The 12,024-nt window shown below is 38.6% G+C and overlaps 1 protein-coding gene across 2 annotated transcripts in view; it reads right to left on the bottom strand.

Annotated features, from left to right (window-relative positions):
* Positions 1-4,092: 4,092 nt before the first annotated feature.
* Positions 4,093-12,024, bottom strand: part of LOC140952966 (tRNA (uracil-5-)-methyltransferase homolog A-like) — a 21,434-nt gene continuing 13,502 nt past the window's right edge. Inside the window, exons 15-25 of one of the 2 annotated variants that reach the window (XM_073402434.1) lie at positions 11,286-11,370; positions 10,934-11,037; positions 10,012-10,063; positions 9,647-9,707; positions 9,324-9,404; positions 8,727-8,770; positions 7,708-7,783; positions 6,850-6,969; positions 6,174-6,270; positions 5,509-5,664; positions 4,093-4,408 (exon numbers count right to left, since the gene is read on the bottom strand). In XM_073402434.1, the coding sequence (XP_073258535.1) occupies positions 4,405-4,408; positions 5,509-5,664; positions 6,174-6,270; positions 6,850-6,969; positions 7,708-7,783; positions 8,727-8,770; positions 9,324-9,404; positions 9,647-9,707; positions 10,012-10,063; positions 10,934-11,037; positions 11,286-11,370 (880 nt within the window). In that variant the 3' untranslated portion in view covers positions 4,093-4,404. Of the gene's footprint in view, positions 5,665-6,173; positions 6,271-6,849; positions 6,970-7,707; positions 7,784-8,726; positions 8,771-9,323; positions 9,405-9,646; positions 9,708-10,011; positions 10,064-10,933; positions 11,038-11,285; positions 11,371-12,024 lie in introns of both variants that reach the window. The other variant, XM_073402433.1, reaches the window with a different exon arrangement.

Consider the following 12,024-nt stretch of genomic DNA (forward strand, 5'->3'; position numbering starts at 1 on the left):
GTACTGTCCTCATTTGGGTAGAAGGATTATTTTAATGCCACATAGCAGCTGAGCATATTAAAGTAGCATTCACTTTAAGATTATGCTCTCAGTTTTAAAGATTTGTAATTGCAAGTTTTTAGGAAAGGAATTCTGTGTAAGTTCTGTGATGTATTTGGCATACAAAACAATTTTTGCCACTTTCACAGGGAAAGGCAAACTTGAACATGGGACATCTGATAAACAACTTCTTTTTCTTTCAACCTTGATCAGGGGGGTGAAGAGGGCAAGTTGCCACTTATAATAAACTACTTTTATAAAAAAAACTGTTTAGAATGTATCATTTATGTTGTTGTGACACGATGATAGCTTCAAAAGAACATGTTGATACTGGTGTAATTTAATGAAACGGTAACACAAACAAATTAATATAATCAGCCACAAATTATGTTAACTCAGAAATAGTATTGTCCCTAAAAAAAATCCAGATGTGCCACTGTATTAAGTAGCCTTACCTTTTAGTTACTATTTATATGGTTGGACTGTTATTACTTTGTCACACAAACAGTTACTTGAAACATAAACAGTACAAATTATCTACATCTACATTTATTATTTGACAACGCTTTCGCATCAAGTCAATAAAAATCATGTATGGCGTCTGGCTAGAACTAATTGGGTAGACTGCTTTTTATTATGTTCTTGTTTTGAATGTTCCCAATTTTCTGAGGCAGTTCTGCATGAATGTGAAAGCATGAGCCCCGGTAAACAAAAAGATATAAACCCGCGAAATTCAAAAACGGCCCGCGTGTCCGATTTTCAAATTCAATGAAAATAGTTTCAAACTAATGTCTTAAAATTGGAGTCACCCATACAATGTTTGCCGGTTTGGTTAAGTTTTTGTATTGACGTTAAGACATGACATTTTACCTTCTAAATGATTAAACAGAGATAACTTACTTGGCCGGACGATTCTGTAAAGCCGTCGGTGCTAGGGCCATGTTAAACAGCGTGTCCATTAATTTAGGGTGACAGAGAGACATCACACACCTACAAAAAAAAGAGAAAGCTTTTCCCTTTACACTTGTAACGTGACTAATACAATACTTTGCGAATTTCAAGTGAAAAAAGGGAATAATTGCCAAAGTAAATCACCTCCTTCACGAAAGCTCCGTCCACGTGGAACGCTGAAGTGTTATGATGTACGCAAAGGATCTTGGGTGAAAATGTGGCACGTGACTGTCCACGTGGTAAGCCGGCCAATTTTCGGGGGGAGTTATTGGGTTGGGGGAACTCACTCTGAAGTGTTTCGCTGACCCAGGCTACCAAAGGCTGCGCAATGGTAAACACAGAGCAAGTTGTCTTTCAAGCCAAGGACGTAAGCAACGAAGTGAAATTCTTTATGACTAACCTTCTCACGCCATCCGTCCAGTTTTGCTCCTTTTTCTGACCTTTTTAACTCCATGTACGCCGTTTTAAGTGGTTGCTTTAATCTAAAACAGCTAACACAAATTAGGTGAAGTATTCCTTAAAAGTCCAAGGTTGATCCCAATATAATGCAACCTAAACTTATGTTACGGTATTTTCGCAGACTAAGTTCTTTTTAGAAAAATTTTACGCTACTTTTTCCTGAGAAAATGAAAACCTCACTCTGTACTGTGAAACGACAACAGTCAAACCAACAAAAATATTAGTTTCTGTACTTTTTTTTCACTAAATAGCTTGTTCGACTTCTGCAATAGCGATTTGTCTTAAAAATGAACCAAAACCAGACAGACGGCCATTAAACCAGTAAACTCAAAACCGATACTGTGGATGGGCTTCTGCTGACCATCGTTAGAAAACTGGGTACGATTTTCTAATGCACGCGCAAAGTTAAAAGCGCCATTGTTACGTCAAATAATTATTGTGGTCGTGGTGAGGCAATGAACAAGTCATGCTTTTCTGACGGGAACGAAAACTTTTCTCTCCTAGGATAACAGAGTACATTTGCCACGTAGACTCGACTCAAGAGAAGAAAAACGTTATATTAAACGCGAACCACTCAACAAAAAGGTAGGAATTGCCTGCATTTTTAATAGAAAGTTTTCATCTTTCAAGTCATTTTCCTGTGAGCGATCTTTTCAACTAACAGACTTATGTGATTTGTAAACATGGTACCACTCGAAAAGCATTTTCTTTATCTTACTTTTTTTAGTTAAACTGAATCAAACCAATTGAATTAAATTTCGATTATCGATGATTTTCCATAACGATGCTTTTATACATTATTTCTTTTTTCTCTGATCATAAACAAAATTTGGTCTCCATAGTGATTACCACTCACGTAATTTGCGCGCGCCTACACTGCACGCCCTACAACGGTTCTCTACGGCTTTCGTTACTTTTAGGGGACTGTCGCTCTAAAGCGCAAAACAAGTTCTACTGTAAGTACCTTCTAAAAATTTTCCTTCCTTTCATCTCTTTAGAATATTCACTTGTATTCTTAACTAAAAAAAAAGGAAGGCTTTCTGTTCTTTAAAACGGCAAAGCGTAAACCGGAGAAACGAAAAGAAATATAGATGAATGGATGGAGGAAATGGACATACAAACTCACACCAAAGCAGTTTTGGAACCCACACAAAAGACCACTCACCATGTCGCTTTGTGATGAGGTTCAGTTTAAGAATGTACACTAAAAACAATAAAAAAACAGTTGAATTGACATTCCAAAAATCATGGATACCGACCTAGACACGGAACAGTCCACTGGAAGTCAAATTATAATTTGTATGAAAATTTATTGTAAAATCGATAAAACGGTTAAAAATGCGCATAAACTGACATTTGAGGTAACATACCTCATGTCGGGTTGTGTCTATGTTGTTTTCTTACTTTTTCCGGCCCTATAAACACCATTTTTGTAAGTTCTGATGTTTTGGTTTCTCACCTACCAAGAAGAAGAAAAAGGAAAACTCCGCTGTCTTACGCTACCCGAAGAAAATGCGAAAAAAAAAAAAATAGCTTAATTCCACTCCAATCGCCTTAAAACTTCGCTTTATTATAGATCGAAGATTTTCCTTCCTTGAAAATGTCAATTTAGTTCCAAACATAAAGCCATGGTCTCAAAAGGACGAGAAATGAAAACGATATTGTATTAGCGCTTCCGTGAATGCACTCTTCTTCGGACGGAGTGTACGGGTCATGTTACCCTGGGTACCAGATGTTTTTTCTCGCGTGAGAATGAGAATTTTCTCGATTTTGTGTATAGGTTAGAATTATGAATGGCTAATGCGAAAATGGGCTAGGAGAAAGAGATAAAGACGTCTTTTCATTTTCTCGGGAGGTAGCAAACCATAACACCAATAAGACCGTTGAGAGTTTTTCCTACAATTTCTTAGTCACACTTTGAATTTTCGGCCCGAGCTTTTCAAGATTTAGTACACTTCCATTCTATTCGCCCTTGCACAAATACAGTTTCTGGCATTTTTGTCGTGCCATTATAACAACTTGCAGCAATACCAGGCCTTCGTATTTGATAACCCATTTCTGTTGTCTAAGTTAGCACTACATATTGGTGAAATTTTTAATCCCTTTAATAGAGGCTGAGGGATCATGAAATTTTTGGTTCCTAGGAGTGGACTAGGGGCGTGTTAGAGGTTTGGGGCCATCATGCATGGGTTAGGCTGGGAAAAAGTTAGAGAAGTACAAAGTCAGTCTATTTTAACAAGGATATTGTGGTCGCACTTTTCAAAGAAAGTTACAAGCCAGAACAAGACAACATAAATCAATCCAATCATGTTAACAAAACACATTTATTAGGGACTCTACCAAATGGTTTTGTGCCAGAAAAATTAACAAGTAAGCAGTGTAAGATAATTTAACATATCACTTTTTCAAAAACAGATACAATTATAAAAGAAAAAAAAATCATCGATCGCGAGTGCTAACAAATATAAATACGGTTAAATCGGAAGGTAAAACTTCTTTGTGTTGTTAAAACTATCGTAGAGAGGAATGCTCCTCTCGAAAACAAGAGAAACGTCAACAATAATGGCGGTAATCACAGCCACGTACATGTAACAATAGATACGCAAATGACTTGAAGAAGAGCTACTATGTGGTGTTTACAACTAAGGGCGAAGTTAAATCAACTGTACTCTAGGGGTACACACCATTTCACAGACATTCGTGTTACTAAACTGCGCTTAGAATGCCGTTATGTCTTGATTGCTAGATCACATTCGCGAGAAACACTTAAAGAATATTTTTACTTGCGAGCACACCATCAGTGAGAGCAATGCTGAAAAGATTAATACTTGAAAAAAATTTTTAACGAATAAAATTTTGATCACGAAATTCTCCAGGTATGTGCTAGCCCGAAAATCACCTAGATAAAAAATCAACTTCACCCGGTTAAGAATGCCTTGGTTTGGAGCTTTCATTTTACCTGGAGAGAAACAGAGAAATATGGGTGGGTCAGTGCGAGTCCTTCTTTTTAAGTACAACTGCTACGATACGAACATTATCCTAAACGCCGTGATTTATAGGGTAGAAGTTGTGCATCATTAAAGTATTTTCCGGTTTGATATTGCACGTTATAATATGGTTCTATTTTCTCCTACTTCAAATTGCACTTAGCTCGGTGCCACTAAGATGTTCTTAGGGTTACGTTACGTGTTCCTTCACCACGAACGTCTGCTAAACCGAGCAGCCAATTCGGTTCACCTTCGTTTGCAAAAACAATTATTCTGTGGCACGGTTTTGTAGAACATAGAGATGATGTAAAAAGAATAAAAAAAAACAACATCAAAGCTGAATCAAAGGAAATATTGAAGTATAACATATACTATGGAGGTTCAAACGATTGTATTAGCAAGTCATAAGGAAAGCGAGTCCCCTTGCAAAGTGGAGTATACTGGTAGTAAATTCAGAAGCTACTGGATTAAGTCTAGGGTCCTAAAAAGTGAAAAGTCGGTATTCAGTTGTCGCTTGTTTTGTAACATATCGTCGATGCAACATATCAAATTACACATGTTTAAAACAACTATTGCTTTTAACCAACTTTTTAATCTAACTTCCACGAAAGGATTATATAACTTAGGTGCACACAAAAAAAAAAACACCCAATAGCGAAATGAAACATTACTGAACAACCTCAAACAATTTACCTAAGCTTAATAAAACACACCTATTACAGTTTAACAAGTCAAACATTAGTTAATACTGATGACGGAGAGGTTAAAAATCCCGGCGCCACTAGATTCTCTCGTCTTTGAGAGAAAGAGCCTGCGAACAAGCTAGTCATCAGACTTAAAAAAATTTGTAAAATTTTCAAATCCTAATTGTGCTGAAAATCTAATTTGACCTTGTAAAATCACTGCTCAAAAACATATATATAATGGTTATATATGAAACATATCAGAAACTTATCACCAAGGATGCTATGAGTTGTAAAAAGATCCCCCTTATCAAGACCAAAACAAATGCATCAGCAATGGTTATGAGAAGATGCGTGTTGATAACATAAAGCCTGTCAGTTAGTAGTACCACTTGTAAAACTTGGCGGCGTCAACTGACGTCATGTCCCTCTCAAACAACAGCAGCAGTTCACAGTGTTTGGTGTGCGGGAACAGATCTACTGGGACGGCTTTCACCAGCCTGAATGGTGCTGTTTTGATTCTCTTCGATGTTGGTCTGCACAAACTGAAAGAAGAGGTACACATTAGACCTGCCTAAAAACGATCTGTGCAGTTCAATGACTAAGAACGATTCAGTTTATTTGCCTCGACATGCGACCACCTCACTTAAGCAACCAACCACTATACAGTTCAGTTCAGTACCAACAAAACATTTCCCCAGTCACAGCAGCGAGGAAATCCCGAAAGCTTCCTCCAAAATCTTAACTTTTCAGCCCGGTAGTCGCTAACAAGAGGTTCGACTGTATATTCCTTCCTCTTATGAAATAATAACATTAATACAATAAAGAAACAAACAAACAAAACCTTCACAGCAGTAATAGCCGACAATAAGGTTCGTTATCTTGGGAGGGAGAGTTGGGGACGAGCTTCAGTCTCTGGGCAGTGGTTATGAACAGGGGAGACGTCGCGTAAAGCATGACAAATAGGGAGGGAAACATCGAAGAACGGTGATGACTTCCACGACTAAGATAACCATACTTTAATATTCTTTAGCATAAAATACAGATTTCTTACTCAAGAAAGTTAACGAAAGCTGCACTTGGGTTGCAAGACACGTAGATCAGTTTATCCATTCGACGGCTCTTCCTGACAGCTGCAAGAACTGACTGGTCTGTGAGACAAAATACACAACATTAACAAACACAAGTACCAGCCAACCTCGTTACTACGGCCTCTCCAGTTTCTATTCTTCATACAAGAGGAGGGAGCCTGGACGCAATTTCGGTGGTAAGCCACATACGTCAAGTGAAGTCAATTTTTGTTTTTAAACTCACACGAATTTAGGCCACCCATATAATACAATATTCGGATGGGTGACCCGAAATTATTTATTGGTTGAAGCTTTTTTTGTCCAGTACCAGACTTTCGTTAGGCGTAGTTTGGTCGGTGTCTAAATTATGTGTAAAGATGAAATGAAAATCAGTGACAACTAGTTTCCTGTGGAACTGTGGTTTCTGCTTTCGAGTCTATGAATTAACTTACAGGTAAGGCCATTCCTTTTTACCACACTGTGCTAAGTGATTCTAAACTTTCATCTTTTGACTAGACAATCGTTGTCTAGATGGTTACCTCTTCTTTGGGTCGGTACGAAACGCCCCTCAACAAAATATCATTTCGGGAGGCCACCCACAAATCAAATCTTTGAGTCTGCTTTATTCTTTATTCATTATTGTTGCTTAATTCTACTTACGCAGTCCAGCACGAGGTGGGTCCATGATGCCAATGATTTTTGTCTTACGTGGCATGTTTTTGAACACGTCAACGATAATGTCCTCTGCCTTACCACAAACAAACTGAGCATTTGTGACGCCTATAGTAAATACAGTACAGGTAAATTATTCAGTGGCATTCTTAACGATTACATAATTTGGGGCAAAATGCATGTAAAGGCACACAGCAGCAATGACGCCCACTGGGCCAAAGTTAATCCCGGTTTCAGTAGAAATAGGCCCAGAATGAAACGGAATGGAAGCCCGCGTTCCTTCATTTGGAGGAGGGGAGAGGAGAGATATATTTTTCATCTACATGTATTTTGTTCAAGATAGTACAAGTATAGCCCAGGTAGCAGGCGTGGAAAGGGAAAAAAGGTGAGAGAATCAGGCTACTAGGCCGTCACTAACCCCCTTTGCTACCCCCCGCTCCCCCCACCCCTCTTCCTCACAAGTTTCCCGTTTAATGAGATGCTAGTCCATTGTAGGTTACCCTCAGCAATGTATCGACAGAACCAGGGTGCAAAGAAAATCATTTTTACAGCTTGCCATTTGGGCAAGCTGAAGCTAGCAAAAACTAGCCCAGACGTCATTTCAACTAGCCCCAAAATCGTTTTGATGAGCAGAATTGATTTCACAGTTCTTTTCGTATTCGATTTTCTCAAAAAACATCACTTGCCCGTCGGGCAAGTTGAAAACAGAATTCACTAGCCCCGGGCAATCGGACACTTCTTTTTTTGCACGCTGAGAACACACTTACACAACTGGATGATAGAATTAATCAGTCTACATAAGGTGGGTTTTGGAATCACGGAAAACTGCAAGAGACTGTCTCTCACCATTGAGTTCTGCGTTTGCCTTGGCATCCTTAACAGCGTTTTCGATGATTTCAACGCCAATCACACGTTTAACACTCTGAAAAATAAAATCATAAATTCAACAATCGGTTTTGACGCGTCTGTTAAGTCACCCCTTTAATTAAGCCCCAATCTCTACATACTTCATACAGATGGATCTCCATACATTTCCTGAAAAAAATTGATAAAAGAACAAAGAAATTTCCCTTTGATGATCATTTTATTAATTCTTTAACCTTTCGTCTTGATTATGTATTGATATTGTTTGGAAATAATTGTTATGATCACGCTTGGGTCTCAACCCTTTGACTGCCAAATGTGGCCAAGGCAAATTTCGACCAACTTTCGACAATCGGTTTTTTCCAACAATCGGTTTTGACGCGTCTGTTAAGTCACCCCTTTAATTAAGCCCCAATCTCTACATACTTCATACAGATGGATCTCCATACATTTCCTGAAAAAAATTGATAAAAGAACAAAGAAATTTCCCTTTGATGATCATTTTATTAATTCTTTAACCTTTCGTCTTGATTATGTATTGATATTGTTTGGAAATAATTGTTATGATCACGCTTGGGTCTCAACCCTTTGACTGCCAAATGTGGCCAAGGCAAATTTCGACCAACTTTCCAAATTTCTTTTTTTTTTTTAATTTTGACAAAGAAATAGCACCATGCTAAAGTACAGGCAGAGAGGTTTCATTTGAATGGTCACATCATAGGATTTCGTCCACAGACTCAAAAGTTATAGTCACCTTACAAAACCCCATCAAACACCCTGGCAGTGAAAGGGTTAAAGGGCTATACATGCAGTTAATAGAGCATAAGTGCAGATTATGTTAATGTGGTGATAAATGAACGGTTTTGATGTAGCACATAACTGAGCCGACACACAGAGCAAGGTGGAATATATTTGCCACATACAAAAACAGAAACGAGAGAAAAATGCCCTAGAGCCCTGCTGTTGGATAACTTGCTGTAAATGATGTAACATACGAGTACCTGAGCTAAGCAAAGTCCAAGTGCACCAGTGCCACAGCAAATGTCTTGGAAAAAGGAAATATAGAATAAAAAATCAAATCGTTCCACAGTCACACGACTGTTAAGTGTCAATACTCTTGTGTTGGATACAACATAGTGTTTTAAAAGAAAACCAGTTAAAGTTAGATTTCGCTATTCCATAGTCAGTTTAAACATTTTAAGAACAAAACAGAACAGAGGCCGCGCCAAAACCAAGGGAGGGTGGGGACACTAGTCTTGCCATGGAGCACAACATGTACCCCCGTTGAAGTACTGCCTGGCCATACTTGAAGATGTTCCGGTTCTGTCGTTTCGTCATAAAGCAGTTCAGTCTGTTACACGCGATACTCGTTTGAGTTCTGTTTCCTTTCAGGAGTGCATTATGTTACACAGAAAATGCAAAGGAAAAATTTCAGCTGAGTCTCGTGGAAAGTTAAATTAATATGAGCTAAAACTCAACGTTGATCAAGTCAAACACAGAGCCTAGAAAGAAGAGTTATTAGCAGAAATAGAATTGGAGAGGGGGCGTTAATTTGCGTATAACACCCCCTTCTACTGAATAAAATTGTTCTTTCCTACCGAGTACCACCGTCTCATCCAGGTTGTCCCCACACCATTCTTTCAACAAGTCAAACAGCTTTTCAGTTGCCTTTGTGTTAACTAAGAAAAAACCAAACGATCATAATTAAATCCAAAACAACAACAACCCCGCTCAAATTGTTTTGCCATTTGTTGCATTTTCTTTGTGTTTGTTCAATTTTCGCACAGTGAACAATTTCAACAGGCAAAATAATTAAAAAATTAATCGGTGATGATAGTGACATTACCAAAGGGAGAAGCAAACAATATTTTATCCTTACTGCAATTTCAAGTTTCAATACAAATCATTTTAACAGGCTTACCTTGAAAGAACGAATCTGCAGAGATTCTGAACTTCAGTCCACAAAGCTCTTCATAAATGTGCTAAAAAACATAATGTTGAGGGAGGTACCTTTGTCAAAAAAATTTCCTTTAACGAATCACATAAAAACATCGTTTATAATAACCATGCAATCCCAGGCCTAATTACATTGCATATTGCTGAAAGTTTTTTGACCAGGGTCTCTTAGGGACAAACACGTATAGCTTCAAGTTCTTAGCAAAGAGGAATATCTTCATGTCATCTCAGAGAGGATTTAAAATGTTTGCTTCAAGCGTGCCTTTCCTTCAAAAGCCTTCGCCCTAAATTCTGCTTTAAAGGTCCAGTAAGGGACATGACTGAACCCACCTCTTCACCCATGATGTGTACAAAAGGAGCTTCTGCATTACCACCAACAGCCCTGCAAAGGAAATCACACCAGCACTAATAAAATCAACAACTTATGTAGGTAATAATCAGTGTTCTCACCAGGCCGCGGGCTTGTGGAATTCCCGCAAGAAAATCTGAGATGGCGCATAAAAAACCAAGGAGATGCGCTCATTAGGGCGAAGGGGCATGCTACAAGTCAAACGGACTTTAGACTACAAGTAGTCCCCCATTTTTCCTCAGGGATAGTAAAGCAAGCGAAACGCGAGCGCGCGTGAAAATCGCCCCACGCGAGAAAAGGCGACACGCCGCGTGTCTTCTTTTCTCGCGTGGGGCGATTTTCACGCCCGCTCGCGTTTCGCTCGCTCTACTATCCCTGAGGAAAAATGGGAGACTACTCGTAGTCTAAACGGACTTTAGAACTTCTACAGTTGAGTACATGTAGTTTTAATGGTCAACTTAACATCCCAGCATTTTGCTTGGTTGTATGAATAAAAAAACATGGTATCAAAAGATTCAGAGTCTTCAATTTTATTTCCTTACTTTCGTTGGTCTCGTACATTGTGACGATTGGTGCATGCACTATTATCGAATCGTAAACACCCCGTCTGCCATATTGGATCAGGTAAGTAATTCACAAACAGATCACGAAGAATCACAAAGAATTTTTCCACACCAATCGTACGTCGCGAGTAACTTTGTCCCCCTAATGTTCTCACAGTGCCCTTATTTCTCAACAAAGGGGGCCCTTGGACTCCCCAAGGCAAAATCCTGGTGACAACATTGGAAAAATACTATAGGATAACAATCACAAACACATAACTGGGAGCCACTAATTGACTGACATGCAGTTGTTTTAAGCTATCCTCAAATAACAATGATTCATAATTTAAGCAACACAAACCTTGTAGGGTTTATTTGAAGATAAAGGGATGTGAGCTGAACGTCTTTGCCTTCCCCAGTTTTGAAATACTCACAGATACGGTTTTTCTCAGCTTCAATTTCCTCCTGAAAAAGAATAATATCAATAACATTGAAGGCCTGAGACAGGGCATGCTCATGTACATGTACAGCTGTATAAAGTTCACAAGGCATTTTACAATAATACATTACTTTGGCTAACAAAATAAGTAGCCTGACTGTGAATACAGCTATCCTCTTTCACTCCTTGCCACTAGAGCTAGAGACGTTTCATGGAGACGCCTGTATTAGCAGTTTAGCAGGCACAAAGTAAGATGAAAGTTCAAACATTTTACCTGGGTCATTTTCTGCTGACTGAACTGCAGAACTGCCATCGTGTGGCCAAACATGGATGTCCTAACTGTTAGCGTCTGCCAATAGCTGCAAGTATGAAGGACAAAATTGAGGAGTCATAAACTAACCATGGCTCTAGTTAAAGATTGGTTCTTACATGTAGCAGAGTGTGCCATTACTAGACAGTCCAACAAGAACTGAACTAGGATTTCAGATTCAGTATTAATGACATAACACAACAGGGCTTGGCTCTATGCAAAGACACCAGGGAGGAAAATTAAAGAGATTTATAAACATTGTACTCACTAACTGTCTTCTAATTGGCTAAGAAACTACAGCTAATTTTGGAAACCAGCGTAACCTACAGAATAGTTACTTATCTGCTAGCACATAACTGACTAATCTGTAGGTTGCATGTGCAATGCACGATTTCCAGTAACAATATCAATTCAGGTTCCTTGCTACGGTGTGTTTGTTTTTATTTTCTTCAAAACAATGTATAATAAGGCAATTATTAGATTCAGTTTTTGTGATATCCTAAATAATCAAGGTCTCGGTAAGTGTTATCATCCTCCGCCTTCAGCTCAGCTGATAACTCGTGCAACCTTCATTATTCCGGATATCACAAAAACCTCATCCATCATTATCAGGTACATACTTAGCGGTTATTTACGTGTAATATTGACTACAACAATATTTCTTTGGGCAGTATTTATATCAATCTTTGGGAAATGAACAAAC

This window comes from Porites lutea, chromosome 11, assembly GCF_958299795.1.
Source record: "Porites lutea chromosome 11, jaPorLute2.1, whole genome shotgun sequence".
Lineage (NCBI taxonomy): Eukaryota > Metazoa > Cnidaria > Anthozoa > Scleractinia > Poritidae > Porites > Porites lutea.